General features: G+C 46.7%; 1 protein-coding gene across 2 annotated transcripts in view; it reads right to left on the minus strand.

Moving 5' to 3' along the window:
• LOC142502804 (cytosolic phospholipase A2 delta-like) overlaps positions 1-15,934 on the minus strand; it is a 42,127-nt gene that overhangs the window by 5,134 nt on the left and 21,059 nt on the right. For both annotated transcript variants that reach the window (XM_075614328.1, XM_075614329.1), the window contains 7 exons: positions 15,811-15,848; positions 15,183-15,318; positions 14,327-14,463; positions 13,583-13,805; positions 10,897-11,014; positions 3,691-3,828; positions 2,301-2,408 (listed from right to left, as the gene is read on the minus strand). In XM_075614328.1, the coding sequence (XP_075470443.1) occupies positions 2,301-2,408; positions 3,691-3,828; positions 10,897-11,014; positions 13,583-13,805; positions 14,327-14,463; positions 15,183-15,318; positions 15,811-15,848 (898 nt within the window). The remainder of the gene's footprint in view (positions 1-2,300; positions 2,409-3,690; positions 3,829-10,896; positions 11,015-13,582; positions 13,806-14,326; positions 14,464-15,182; positions 15,319-15,810; positions 15,849-15,934) is intronic.

Raw genomic sequence — 15,934 nt, forward strand, 5'->3', positions numbered from 1 at the left:
TAGCCATCCCACCTATGGCTACTAACCTGCTCTACTCATCGCAGTAAGTCCTGGTACAATCAGGCTGCCAGTAGTCAATATGAGTTTTCCTCACTCACTGGAGCTGCACTTGAGTGACAGTGGGAGGTGGTGACATCCGGCCTGAGCATGTCCAATCATGGAACAGACCTGGTGCCCTCCTCCTAGCTGTACTTAAGGGCAGTGCCACCCCAAATTTATCAGTGCCCCTACCTCAGTGTTTCCCAACTCCAGTCCTCAGGGAACCCCAACAGGTCAGGTCTTAAGGATATCCCTGCTCCAGCACAGGTGGCTCAGTCAAAATTACTGAGCCGCTGATTGACCCACCTGTGCTGGAGCAGGGACCTGACCTGTTGGGGTTCCATGAGGACTGGAGTTGGGAAACACTGCTCTACCTACTTGAAAGAGACAGGTCACACAGCCAAGAGCCTGACTATTAGGCCTTCTCTGGTCCTCTTCCCCTCAGGGGAGAGTGAGTGTGTACCATACCTCTGCCCCTGCTAGAAGGGCAGGGAAGAGTTGGGACTGCTGCGGGTGCCATTGGCCTGTAGTGAAGGTCCAGGGACCATCCTTCAGTGAGTAGCTGAGAGTTGCTGCATTGGGCAGAACCTTGCCCTGTGCTGCACAGAGAAAGAGAATAAACCGTTCCTGTTGTTATACTCCCGCCCAGTGTGTGATCTTCCTAGGGGGAGAGGTGATAGTTCTACTGTAGGAGATCATCTTCACCTATCTGGAGCCTACAGCAGATGGAGGCACTGCACTGCTAGAGAACCATGTGGGTAATGTACCCCAGAAACCTGGTCCTGTGTCCCCACTACCATCGGTGGACAGCTCAGCCCTCCTGTTACCAGCAGGTATCATGCACCACACGACCAGTAATGGCAGAATCTCCCAGAGTGTGGGGGAAGCACTGTTACATATATATTAAAATTTATGAATGAGAACTTATATCAAGACAATTGAATGAGAATATGTTTTAAGGTTTAGAATTCAAATGTAGCCAAAACAGATGAATAGCAGTTGAAGTTTAATGTATAACAGGTGTTGGAGGGTGGCTTAGAGTTAGGGATCAATCAGTTGCATCTGGGTTCAGCTCTCTCTGCAAAAAACATCTAAGTAGTGTTAGAGGGACTTAGGCTATGGCCCAGTGTTGGCGATGCACGCGCACCTGCCAGCACGTGCAGCTGTGATCCCCGGTCTGCGGTGAGCTGCAGGGGGAAAGATGGAGGGGCGTGATGCGGGCGTGGCAATGATATCACCCAGCAGGTTCGCCCTCATTGGCTGGATCACCGTGGGGCATAGCCAACGCGCTCGTCGCCAATACTAAACACAATTTGACTGTCTTCAGCAAAAACTGGTCATGCAAAGGGCGACCAAGGGAGCCAGCAGGCCCAGCCCCATTGAGGGGCAGTTCTTGTCCCTATAGCGCACGCTGCAGCAGGCACCGGGGACCTAGCCTAAAGGTTTCCTCTCTCTTTGTTCTATCTTTACCATCTGAGAGAAAGAGCCCTTGTTATCATCATTGATTGAATTTCTATCAGTAAGTAATGCTATAAGAATAAACCATAACTTTGTCTGCTGAACAACGATTGTCTGAAGTATTGGAATCTTATGAACTAACAATAAAATAATTATTCTAAGACATTCATAAATAGAAAGAGTTGGTCAGAATGGCAATGCATTGCAATGCCTCTCTGGCAGAAAAGAGGTGACATTATTTATTGCTAGAAACAAAGAAGTCCAGAGCAACATGCAATGTGACAAAAATACACAGTGAAATACCTATATATCTCTTGAAAAAGGGTCATTTAGTTAACCCTTTGGCCAAAGCGTATAAGCCTGCGAGCCACTTTCAAGGCATGACCATAATATCACAGGTCCTAACACTAACTGATTAAAATCCTTAATTACCTCTATAGAGGAAGGATGGTCTTGGCATTGAACCTGTCACAACCAGCTGCATGAAAAGAAAACCTGCTTACTTGGACAGTGGGGAGGGGCGAGCTTTAAACCCTGGGTGGGAGGAGCCACTAAAATCCAAAACAGCTGAGACCAGCTGGACAAAGTTAACAAACACCAGTTTGTTATTATTTATTGCTAGATTAAGGTTTAACACTTCAGTTTAATATGGAGCACTTTTATTCTCCAGGGTCACAAGGACACAGTTATAATTGGTGCTAAGTTATAAGGTACCTTGCAGCCATTTAAGTGAATTCACATGAGTTATGAAAAGATACATTTTGAAAAAAAATAAAAAGAATAATGCAAAGGGCGAATCTTACCAATATCCTTAATTCTGTCTTTTACCCACTGGTCCCAGAAGGTGTCCAAGTTCGTGGTGAGACACCATGTGTCCACCAGATTCAAAGAGAAGACATTTCCCCACAAACCTAGAGACAGGAGCGAAAGGATGAAACCAATCAGAACAGGACTGCATGGTTTAAAGGGCCAGTCCCACTTAGCTAACAAAATAAAAAAGCAAACATGTTGTCATCAGCTTAACAAAGGAATCAGCTTCCTCAAATAAATTTGCTTTTTAAAGTTTCTTTGAAAAGTAAATAAGTTTTTCTTTTTAGAGTGGACTTTGAATAAGTCAACCGTGTCGGTGCTTCCTGTACCTAACCTGCTCCATGTTGTCAAAGGACCAATCAGAAGAGGGAAAGAGGGGCTGGTGGTTTGCCAATGTAAAGTCCAGCTCAATACACAGTGACACACATCCCACAAAAGGGTTAAGCCAGAGGGAAGCAAAACCCCTACATGTTTTAGTGCACTTTACCAGAAGGTTCTAGAAAGGACGCCTCACATTTAGTGTGAATCAACATCTAGTATGCGTCACATCCCAGTATTTAGGACTTGTTTTATATGTAGATATAACCATGACATGACCATACCATGACATAAAGTACACAAAGAATTATGTGATGAAGGGACCTGTGAGCTTTCGAAGGCCCTTTGCACATTACTATATCTAGAAAGAACTCCTACGCCTACTTAGAACAAAAGTAGCCAACTCCACTCCTTAAGGGCCACCAACAGATCAAGTCTTAAGGTTATCCCAGCTTCAGCAGGGTGACTCAGTCAACGAATGAGCCACTGATTGGGCCACCTGTGCTGAAGCAGGAATATCCTTAGGACCTGACCTGTTGGTGGCCCTTGAGGGCTGGAGTTGTCCACTCCTGCCTTAGACCAATACAGCACATAGAGCTTTGTATTATGTAATATGTAGATATTTAGCCTGGTCTCTCAAAGTACTGTACATTGGATGTAACATAAGGCTGCGTCCATAGAAGTGCAGACCGTGCTGACGCGTCCGCACGCTGCGCGATCAGACTGCCTAAAAGCAGTGATCGCGTCTATACAACGGGCGCGCGGAAGCGGGAGGGGGTGCACGATGCGTGTGAAATCAGTCAAAACTGATTTCTCGCACGATAGGGCGGTCACGTGAGCGGTTCGCCCAATGAGGGCGAACCAGCTCCGTGACGTCACTGTCCCCGCCTCCGGACGGCACACGTACTAAGGCCAGGGAAAGCACCCGCTTTCCCTCAGCCTCCATGCGCCTCCGCACTCCTCCGGACGGCTGCTGTGTCTATGGACGCAGCCTAATAATGCTCTCGCTTTCAAAAATAAATCGAGGTTCAAAGAGTTCCTGGATGTCCCAGAGAGGGGGCGTACCTTGCAGGTAGCAGATGCGGGGCTCCTTCCGCCTTTTCATCAGCCGGCCCATGTAGAACTCACTTCCAAAGTCCTCAGTGCGGATGTAAGCACCATATTTTAATAGCCCCACCTCGTATGGGGAGAACTCACACCACTCTGAAAGCAAACATTGGAAGATTGCAGTTACTTTTAGGAGGAAGGAATTGAACAAACCCTGTCCCTGAAATGAACATGCTACCATATATAATAATACAAAGTATCTCTATACACTTCCATCTGCAACATCCAGAATTGAAACCAACCACGCCCTTCCCAACATGACTGCCAGAAATACTTATTTTGTGACTTTTTGCAGCCCATTATCGCTGATTTGTATCAGCTTTTATTAATATGGCTCCAACATATTCTGTAACGCTGTACAATGAAGGAGTAAGGACAAGAAACAATCATAGAATATATCAAATTTGAACCATAATGAAACAGTAACGAGGTCCCTGCATAGAGAAACATACAATCTGATCTCTATCTTGCAATAATAACCAACAGGAGAGTTCATATCATAGGAGCAGCCAGTATCTAAATGGTATTTTGGTCGCTGTTCTCTGAGTAGCAAGCTTTTTTGGAAGTGTGAAGTCATCATAACCAGTACTTCGTTATATTGAAGAAGGCTACATTTAATGTGGGGTGTTGAATAAGTAATACAGCTCCAATGATGTGTTAGTTGTACTGTGTTTCTGTCAGGAAGCAGGGCTCACGCAACACCTCCTTACCTGCCTCGGAGGTTGTTGCTGCCGCCCCTCGCTCCCCGCTGGTGTATCCTCGACGTGGGGCTCGGCGATCCCGCCCGGCGTTGGATCTTGAGGCCGCCATCTTGTCTTGGCGCGCGCAGGAGGATCTTACACAGCGCGCGCCTCCGGCAGTAATTTATTCACCCCTCTGGGCTTCTAGCCATGCCCCCCGTGTACAGCTGCAGCCCCGCACCTGCTTTCATGCTTCACAGCTGAACACAAACAAGGATCAAAGCCTGCACCAATCGCAAGGCGCTCCACGGCACACCCCCGCTCTGCCTCCTTCCCTGATTGGTCCTTCCACATTTATTACCCCTGTTCTCACTGGGAATCATTGCTCTGCATAGCTTCTGCTAGATGGGCTAGTGTTCGTTTGTGCTCGTTTCTTCGTGTACTTCAGGTTTGACCCGGCTTGGCTTTCGACTCTCCCTCTGGCTCTGGACCCCGGCTTACTCCTCACCACGCAGTCTCTCTCCGCCCCTCGATCTCGGCTCGCTCCTCTACCTCCCGGACCTCTGTCACCCTCGACCCCCGGCTACGGCAATCACCACGATCCTTCTACCTCCAGATACGGCAAGTACCTTTGGTCTCTTTACTAGACTCCTGGCCTGGCAACGAATCTACCAAACTCCGGACACGCCCCACTGCTGCGGGTGCGTGGTATTATACTTTCCACCTCAGTCTAGGGACAGGTCTGGTCTGCGGGCAGCACTACCGTGACATTATGCCGAGCCCAACCGACACAGACCAGATCGAGACTGATGAACCTACCTTAGACCAAGATCTCTCGGCCCTGGTGGTACAGAACCAAACCATATCTACCCAAATCTCTGACCTAGCTCAACGGCTAACCAACCTTTCTCTCCAGGGTGCACCACCTAGTGCTTCCTTCCCGTCTCAGCCCGGAGCTCTTGGCACAGCTGCACCAGAGACCAAGATACCCATGCTGAAACCCTACGCTGGCGATCCGCAGGCCTGCCGCGGCTTCCTAAACCAGTGTGAGGTCCAATTCGAGATGGCGCCTCTTCAGTTCACCACGGGACGTAAGAAAGTAGCGTATGTGAACTCCCTCCTGACTGGTGGCACTCTAGCGTGGGCTTCTCCGATTTTGGAATTACGGCAAGAGATAACCCAAGACTACGCTCTCTTCCGGCAGGAGTTTCAGCAGGTGTTTGACACTCCCGCACGCCGAGATACGGCCTCTTCTTCCCTTCTTCTTTTGTCACAGGGGCATTGTTCCGTGGCCAGATATGCCCTGGAATTCCGGACCCTAGCAGCGGAGACCCGTTGGAACCAGGAGGCACTCAACGCCGTCTTCTGGCAGGGGTTATCGGATACAGTAAAGGACGAACTCGCTGCTCACCCCAGGCCAGGAGCGTTGGAGGAATTGATTGATCAGGCGATTCGGATGGATCAGCGCCTCCAGGAGCGACGCTCCGAACGCCAACGCTCTCGTTTTGTGCCTTTGGTCGCCCCCTTTCCTCGGTTTCTTCCGGCTCCAAGACCTCAGTCGTCTCGGTTCCCAGCCCTGGAACCCCCGGAACCCATGCAGCTGGGGACGCAACAGACCAGACCACTGATACAACAACTTCGTAGGTACCGTGGGTTGTGCTACTATTGCGGATCTCCGGAACACCTTATTTGGAATTGTCCCCTGCGTCCGGGAAACGACTCCACCCAGTGAGTATAAAGGGACTTTCCCTGGGTGCCATTTCTCCTTGCCCCCTTTCCAAAGACTAGCTTCCCAAGAAGCTTTTGATTCCGGTCACTCTTTCGGGCCCCTCATTCCGCGCCTCCGCGGCCGCCTTTGTTGATTCCGGGGCAGGTGGGAACTTTGTGGACCAGAAATTCACAAAGCTTAACAATATTCCACTCACTAGGAAGAGAGTACCCATCGGATTAGAAGGGATCGACGGTCGACCATTGAACCCAGCCTTCATTTCCCTTGAGACGATTCCTCTCATCTTATCTTCCACCGATGGTCACACCGAAACCCTTACATTGGATGTTATTCATTCTCCCGGGACCCAGGTCACCCTTGGCCTACCCTGGCTCCAGCAGCACAATCCCCGCATTGACTGGAGGTCGCGCACTCCTATACAATGGGAGTGAAGACCGAAGGAGTTACTCACTTCTAGCACCATTCCTCCCATGCAACACGCAAGGATTACGGTTCCGTCTACTCTGAGATCGACCTACCTGTACCAGAGGCCTACTCCGATTTCCTGGATGTCTTTTGCAAGACTAGAGCTGAAGTTTTGCCTCCCCACAGGTCTTACGACTGTCCTATCGACCTGATTCCTGGCGCTACACTTCCCAGATCCAAGTCTTATCCTCTCTCCGTACCAGAGACCAAGGCCATAGACGAATACATCCGTGAAAACCTTGAGAAGGGCTTCATAAGCCATTCATCCTCCCCCGCTGGTGCCGGTTTTTTTTCCGTTAAAACGAAAGACAACTCGCTTTGACCCTGCATCAACTATCGGGGCCTCAACCGGATCACGGTCAAAAACCGGTACCCCCTCCCCCTCATACCCGAACTGTTTGATAGACTCCAGGGGGCTAAGCTCTTCACGAAATTGGACCTTCGTGGGGCGTACAACCTTATTCGTATTCGGGAGGGTGACGAATGGAAGACCGCCTTTAATACACGTAGCGGTCACTATGAGTACCTGGTGATGCCATTCGGGCTCTGTAACGCCCCAGCGGTCTTTCAGGACTTCATAAACTAAATTTTTTGAGACGTACTCAACTCCTTTGTTATCGTATATCTAGACGATATTCTCATCTTTTCCAACAATCTCCAGGATCATGTTCAACACACCAGGCTCGTCCTTTCCCGCCTCCGTTCCAATCATTTGTACGCCAAAATAGAGAAATGCCTCTTTCACCAGTCCTCTACGCCCTTCCTTGGGTACATCATCTCGGACAAGGGTTTCTCTATGGACCCCGAGACGCTTAAAGCCATTCTCAATTGGCCACAACCCAATTCCCTCAAGCCCATTCAATGTTTTTTAGGCTTTTCGAATTACTATCGAAGGTTTATTCTGAATTTTTCCACCATAATTGCACCCATCACCGCTCTCACAAAGAAAGGGGTCGACCCCTCAGCTTGGTCTCCTGAAGCAGCCGCAGCTTTCGAAACTTTAAAACGTACATTCGTTTCTGCCCCCATTCTTCGACATCCTAACACAAGTCTGCCCTTTGTCCTGGAGGTTGACGCGTCGGATTGCGGTGCAGGTGCCATGCTCTCACAAAGATCTTCCCCGCAAGACCAGTTGCACCCCTGCGGTTTTTTCTCAAAATGTTTTTCTTCTGCGGAAAGGAACTACGATATAGGTAATAGAGAACTGCTGGCTATTAAGATGGCTCTTCTGGAGTGGAGACATCTTCTGGAGGGAGAGAGCCAATTTCTATTCTTACTGACCATAAGAACCTTCTTTATGTTGAGAATGCACGTCGCCTGGGCTCTCGCCAGGCTCGCTGGGCACTCTTCTTCTCCAGATTTAAGTATACCTTATCATACATCCCGGGCACCAAGAACGTAAAGGCGGACGCCTTATCCAGACAGTTCTCCCCGGAAGAGAGACCCGAAGAAGTTCCCGAGACTATTCTACCCAAGGGACTTATAATTTCTGTGGCCTCATTAAACATTCTGGACAAGATCTTAGGGCTCAAAGGAACATTCCGGGTGGTCTAGAGGTACCAGAAGGGAGACTGTATGCTGCCCGTGAATTTCATCCCAAGATCTTAGAGTGGGGTCATTCTTCCCGCTCTGCTGGACATCCCGGCTTCCGGAGAACCCTGGACCTTATCCAACTCACATTTTGGTGGCCTAATATGGCCAGAACCGTCCGGGAATTCACCAGCGCCTGTCCCACTGGCGCTCAAAGCAAAGCCCTCCGACAGAAACCCTCTGGCTTACTTATGCCTTTACCTATTCTGGAACGCCCCTGGTCCCATATCTCTATGGACTTTATTGTTGAATTACCCAGATCTAAAGGGATGAACACCATTTTAGTAGTAATAGATCGCTTTTCTAAACAGGTACACTTTATTCCCCTCAAGGGCCTGCCCACATCACCCGCCCTCGCGGACGTTTTTTCCAAGGAAATTTTTCGGATTCATGGGTTTCCCACTTCTATGGTTTCAGACAGGGGTTCCCAATTCGTGTCCAGGTTCTGGCGAGCCTTCACCAAAAGACTCGGAATTTCACTATCTTTTTCCTCAGGATATCACCCTCAAACAAATGGACAAACGGAGAGAGTCAACCAGACGTTAGAGCAATACCTGCGTATTTTGTGTCCGAGACCCAAGATAACTGGTCGGAACTGCTGCCTTGGGCAGAATTTGCTATTAATTCCATGAAGGACGAGTCCACCCGCGAATCCCCATTTTTTATAAATTACGGATTCCATCCTGCTCGTCTTCCCATCTCAATACTCCCTCAGGAGTGCCGGCTGCCGACGAACGGATCTCCTTACTTCAGGACTCTTGGCCTAAGGTTCAGTCTTCTCTTCAGGAGGCTGCAGGAAAGTTCAAACTCCAGGCTGATCGACATCGCCAAGCTTCTCCCAGATACCAGCCAGGGGATAAGGTATGGCTTTCGGCAAAAAATATTCGTCTAAAAACTCCTACCCCAAAATTGGCACCTAAATTTCTGGGACCCTTTTCCATACTGGAACAAATCAACCCTGTCTCCTTTCGTCTACAACTTACACCAGCAATGAGGATACCCAACGTTTTTCACACCTCGTTACTGAAGCCTTTTGTACAGAGTACTCTCTTTCCAGATTATACCTGTAGACCCGACCCTGTGATAGTTCAAGGACACGAGGAGAACGAAATACAGTCTATAGTGGACTCACGCCTCTCCAGGGTGAAGGTCCAGTTTCTCGTACACCGGAAGGGCTACGGTCCTGAGGAACACACCTGGCTTCCCCGAGGTCATATTCACGCCCCTACACTCTTAAAACGCTTTCATAAGAAGTATCCGTTAAAGCCTTGGAGGGATTGTCCAGAGTCCAATCCTCAAGGGGGGGGGGGGGGTACTGTCAGGAAGCAGGGCTCACTCAACACCTCCTTACTTGCCTTGGAGGTTGTTGCTGCCGCCCCTCGCTCCCCGCTGGTGTATCCTTGGCGTGGGGCTCCGCGATCCCGCCCGGCATTGGATCTTGCGGCCACCATCTTGTCGGGGCGCGCGCAGGAGGATCTTACACAGCCCGCGCCTCCGGCAGTAATTCATTCACCCCTCTGGGCTTCTAGCCACGCCCCCCGTGTACAGATGCAGCCCCGCTCCTGCTTTCATGCTTCACAGCTGAACACAAACAATGATCACAGGCTGCACCAATCGCAAGGCGCTCCACGGCACCCACCCCCGCTCTGCCTCCTTCCCTGATTGGTCCTTCCACATATATTACCTCTGTTCTCCCGGTGAATCATTGCTCTGCATAGCTTCTGCTAGTTGGGCTAGTGTTCGTTTGTGCTCTTATTCTTCCGTGTACTTCAGGTTTGACCCGGCTTGGCTTTCGACTCTCCCTCTGGCTCTGGACCCCGGCTTACTCCTCACTACGCAGTCTCTCTCCGCCCCTCGATCTCGGCTCGCTCCTCTACCTCCCGGACCTCTGGCACCCTCGACCCCCGGCTACGGCAATCGCCACGATCCTTCTACCTCCGGACACGGCAAGTACGTTTGGTCTCCTTACTAGACTCCTGGCCTGGCAACGAATCTACCACACTCCGGACACGCCCCTCTGCTGCGGGTGCGTGGTATTATACTTTCCACCTCAGTTTAGGGATGGGTCTGGTCTGCGGGCAGCACTACTGTGACAGTTTGCAAGTCATTATACTATGCTCTCCTTCCGCCCTTCAAATATTGAGGCTGGCAATGGTTTACAGATGGGTTGCGCTCACAAAGGCACGTTAAAAAAACCTACAGTAGCTCAGTATCTTAAAAAGTTTTTTGGTTAAGGAACCCTATCATTATATTGTGAAATTCTGAGGATCCCAACCCTCTCTAATAGCGCCTCTGAGATCAGATGCATTGTAAGGAGCCACAACCCTCTCTAATAGCGCCGCTGAGATCAGATGCATTGTAAGGAACCCCAACCCTCTCTAATAGTGCGTCTGAGATCAGATGCATTGTAAGGAACCCCAACCCTCTCTAATAGCGCCCCTGAGATCAGATGCATTGTAAGGAACCCCAACCCTTTCTAATAGCGCGTCTGAGATCAGATGCATTGTAAGGAACCCCAACCCTCTCTAATAGCGCGTCTGAGATCAGATGCATCAGATGATCTGATGCATTTAAGTTCTTCTGTATTTGGTAACATTTTCAATTGACCTGAAAATTGCAGGGGACCTTTTAGGGATACCCGGAGAACCCAAGTGTTCCTAGGAACCCCAATTGAAAAACACTGACTAAGCTGTTCGCTACCTTTGAAATCCAGTGTGCTCATGTCATCCTGTTTAACATTCATGGCAAGGTAAATGGGTAGAGGGTTCTGACCCTTATTCAAAGCTACTTGTTCATCGGAAAGCTTGCTTTCATCCCTCTGCAAGAAAAGAACACAGCAGATCAGAGGAGCCTATCAATGAGAATTAACCTTTCTGGCACAAAGATGTTTTTGAAGGTATCATTTGTTATACTCTATTTAATATAAAACAAAAACCCGAATTAGTGTTGCTGGGACATTTAAACCTCGTTTATTTTATTATCTGCATTCTTTCCTACCTTTCATCAATATACAACAGCACTTGATATGTTCCCAATGGATTCTATTCTTGCCAAACCCAGAGATTCTTGTCATCGGTCCTGTGTATGAACACGTCCACAAGTCAGAATGGGTGAGGTCTTACTTATAAATAGCTGCAGATTGTGGGAGAATGTCTTTTGATTTAAGCCATTCTAGTGCCTTGAAGTACTTGTAATGCTTGTAATGCTATCAGGCAATTCCGGGTGGTTATTAAGCATAGCTAGAGTTGACAAATAATCCTCAAGAGCATTGGTGTCCAATTTTAGTCCTCAAGGGCCACCAACAGGCCAGGTATTAGGGATATCCCTGCTTCAGCACAGGTGGCTCAATCAGTGACCCAGTCAGAATGACTGAGCCACCTGTGCTGAAGCAGGAATATCCTTAAAACCTGACCTGTTGTTGGCCCTTAAGGACTGGAGTTGGCTACCAATGCTCTAGAATAAATTGGCACTACAGGAGCTGAATTACCCATAGCACACACCAATTCCTACTGCAGTTTAGTGAATAAGCAATTTGCTGACTGATACAAACAATTGAGCATTAATGATTAACGAATTGTGAGGGGAAAGGGTGAGCCTACGAGGACTGAGATATTTTCAGAGCAGTAACCCCTACTCGTTTCTTTTTAACTCCCATTTTGTTACAGGATGTAAACCCGGAGAGCCAGACGTCCATTCCCGAGAAACTTACCGGTTAAGTTACCAGGTTTAAAACTCTCTCCAGGGGAAACAAAATGGCTGCCAAATCTCAGGCCAATAGAAAGCAACAACATCATCGCTCGTTTCCTTTTGGACAGCCATTTAAATCCCCTTTAAAAAACAGGAAGTAATACCGATAACTCCACCAGTTAGTATCTCGGGGGCCGGGGGCTTCCTGGAGCTGAATAAAGCACCGTTCTCCTCTGGAGAACCCCCTGGTTCCAACCCTGTAAAAACAAGGGGTGTTAGTGTGGATTGCTGCTCTAACAAAATTTCCAGTTATTTATACATCCATTAGAAGTAACAAAACAGAACAAGGTGGATATTAAAAAGTTGATTTTGCCCTGTCATTAGAGAGAAAACATCAAATCAGATACAGTATAAGGGACAGACAACACGGTGTAATGTATGTACTCAAGCTATGCCTATGATAGCAGTAAGAATGAGTATACTGGCAAGTGAGTGTGAGATTCTAATAAATAAGTCTGAAAAAGTTGCAAGGTTAGATACTAATAATTATATATATATATATATTTTTTTTTACTGTACATATTTGGTATATATTGTTGGCAATGTATGTACAGTAGAAAGAATATCTTAAGAAATCTCTATCACTCTTGAAACGAATGTTAGTTAATAAAACAGTAATTGTTCAGTCAGGTTTCAACCTTTGTCCTTTTGACGCGGTTACTTCCTGATCAATGCTTTTTGAGTCTGATACCTGGATTCTTCAATGCAATATAATGTATTTTACACCTGTGTACATCATGTATTTCTGCTATTCAGTGTATGCAGCTGTACTAACAATTCCCAGAGAACCTGTGTCAGGCAGAGGACTAGATTCCCATTATTCACATCATTGAAGTTAACGCCTTGTTAAGTGCTAGCAGATATCTCACTCACACAGTGTTAACGAGCCCTTGCGTTGGCTGTAACGGCTGTTAGTGCTAATGGTATGCAAAAGAGGGGTTTCCTGTAACAACTGTTGCTGTTCCCTGTAAAAGCTGTCATAGTTAAAGCAGGGATTTCACAATGCATTAATTAGGTGGTGTTATCTCTGTCCAGCCTCTAACATATGGTTTTGTGGGGGAATGAAGGAGAGAAGGAAGGAAGGAAGGAGAGAAGGAAGGAGAGAAAGAAGGAGAGAAGGAACGAAGGAGAGAAGGAAGGAAGGAGAGAAGGAAGGAAGGAGAGAAGAAGGGAAGGAGGGAGAGAAGAAGGGAAGGAAGGAGAAAAGAAGGAAGGAGAGAAGAAGAGAAGGAAGGAGAGAAGTGAAGAAAGGAAAGAAGAAGGGAAGGAAGGAGAGAAGAAGTGAAGGAGAGAGAGAGTATTAACATGGCATTAAGCCTATTGTAATGAGATCACTAATGGACGTTGTTTTTACATATAATTAGTTATGTGGATTCGCGATAACCTCTGGTAAAATACTGATTTTTATAACATGACATTTTGAGCCCTGACTTAAGGGAGCTGTGTCTTATGCAAGATCACAACGAGCCCTGTAGTGGATCTCACAGAAAATGATTGTACTTCGAAGCATCGCTGCTTCCAGCTTAATACTGTATTGTCTTTCCGAGCTGCGCTGTTCTATGAGAGATGCATAGCACAGCTACAAGGTATGAATGGAGGTACAGTTCCTTCCACTAGCAACATTCATGTTCCTACTTACCCCAGTGTGGAACATTGATTCTATCATCAGTCCCCACAGGTCTGTGAAGGAGGTCTTCTGGCCCTCCTGTGCAATTTGTTGAAGCTCCTTGCGATAGTAGTTCAGGCGCTGCATTGAAAAGGCCCCCGTCTTCTTTTTGGTGACATGTTTCTTTGCTTTCCTCATTGATTCAGACAGATTCTTCTGTGACCAATTAGAATCTTCATAGAGTTTGCTCATGGTCCTAATCAGGGGTTGAAAAATGACCAGGTGACTACAGGTTTTTGGTTTAGAATAAATAGATGCAACAAAGGGTTATGTTGCAAGTGAGAAATCTTTGATGCAGTAGACACATATTTAACTTTAAGTGCCATCTCTTTAAACCAAATACATCTTTAAATATAGTTTCAGGTTAGATATATTTATTGCAATATATTCGTAAACATGCAGGTTTAACGCTGAAAAGAGAAACAAAACACCCTGCACTCTATCGTGTAAATGTATAATAAGTTTCTCCTCTGTAAATGTGCAGGTAGCATCCTGTATCACAGCTACAGCAGATAGTAGTAAAGAGAAACACGTATTTCAGCAAGTAGGAGGAAGCTTGCGAAAAAAAACATATCATTTTAGCAACACTAAGTGTGCTTAATACACGTAATTAGGCCGGGGCACTGCTGTGTTAAACCTCCCTCCCACTCCCATTAACCACTCAACATCAAGCGTTTTCCCTTTGAGATGGGCCAGCCCGTGGGTTAATCTCCGTACCATGTGGAGCCAGAGGCCCCTGCAATGTAGGTGACACAGTCCAAGAAACCCAACTTCTGCAGGCCGGACAGATGGCTGTACAGAGAGGACATGGCTCGGGCTCCTCCACCTGTCGCCATGACAGCCACAACAGGTACCTGTTGAATAGGCAAACACAGAGAAGTCTGTGAAATGCTAAATCCATCACGAGAGCTAAGTTTGCTAAAAACAGGGAACCCGCTAAAACCACCAACAATCATACAGTAGTTCCAGCCTATCGCCGCATTTTGTTATGTACTCCAAATCCACTTGTTCCCCAGAGGGCAGTGAGGAGGGACTCGCTTTATTACTGTGGGCTATGGACAGTAGAAGCAGCACTACGTACATAAGACAAGATCTTTGGTGATCTTTCAGCATTGTGGAAGAAGAAAATGTTATTGTGTGGCTTACGATCTCCGTAGGCTCAGTATAGGGACAGATTTAGTGTTATATTTATTATTTCCCTAAACATTTATTGTAATATAATATATAATATGTATATGTATGTATGTATGTATACACACACACACACACACACAGATCTCTGTGAAAATGTTTTTCTCTTTTTTGCACCTTTTCTTTTCCTCTTTTTTTTCTTTACCAGATAAGACATACCCAGTGAGACCCCTAGCTTTGGGGCTACCTAATAATATATTTTCTTTAAGCAGGATGGACTTTCAGATGTCCACTACTACCACTGGTTGCTGGTCCTACTAATGTTCAGGGGATTTGTGTTATAAATACACTATTACTAAACAGCACCAAACCAGGTCACCTGTACATTCAAAGCCCAGAAACAGTTGCCTCTCCTCAATTCTACAAGAGTCCTTGCACTCACCTCTTCACCCACCAAATCCCCTTTGAGTTGAAGAACCTTCTTCAGTGCAGCAGCTACCACCTTTTGTCGCTTCTGCAAAAACTCCTTTTCTTTGTCACACAAATTGAAGCCCAATCGCACGTCGAGGTTATCCGGACTGAAAGCAAGAAGGTCACACTTGAATTGACATGTATGAAGCTTAAATGGAGTAGTTCATGAATGTACTTTAATACTGAACATGCCTATTTCATGAAGCTCTGAAGCAGTTGGATTGTCACCTTCAGGGCTTTGTGAATAAGGCGCTAAGAGGTTTATCCCATCTTAGGTTTGACAGATGTTTTCTGGGGTGAGAAAAAGACGCTGAATTTGATACCTACATACCTTTACTGAGTCCAGTAATGTTTCCAATAAATATTCATAGTCCTCAAATCACTCGAAAGACACTAAAATCAGCCCCAAATAATTTAAATCACATATACTTTGACCCTATCGGATGGGTTTTGATTTCTTCTTTTATTTCAACTCAACGGTAAAAGTGCCACTTTCTGAACTTGATACAGAGCTGACTCTGACATGGATGATATGTTTATTAACATGGGAAATATCTATTATAATACTGAGGATTGTTGTTAAAAATAGAATACTTTACCATTCTTTCAATTTAAGCTGCATTTCCAAAGGCTTGACCTAAAAAAAAAAAAGGAATTTAAAACAAAGCTTTAAATTAAACTTAGTTCTAAATTATGATAAAATACCCATTAGTGTCCTGTACA

Source organism: Ascaphus truei, chromosome 9, assembly GCF_040206685.1.
Source record: "Ascaphus truei isolate aAscTru1 chromosome 9, aAscTru1.hap1, whole genome shotgun sequence".
Taxonomy (NCBI): Eukaryota; Metazoa; Chordata; class Amphibia; order Anura; family Ascaphidae; genus Ascaphus; species Ascaphus truei.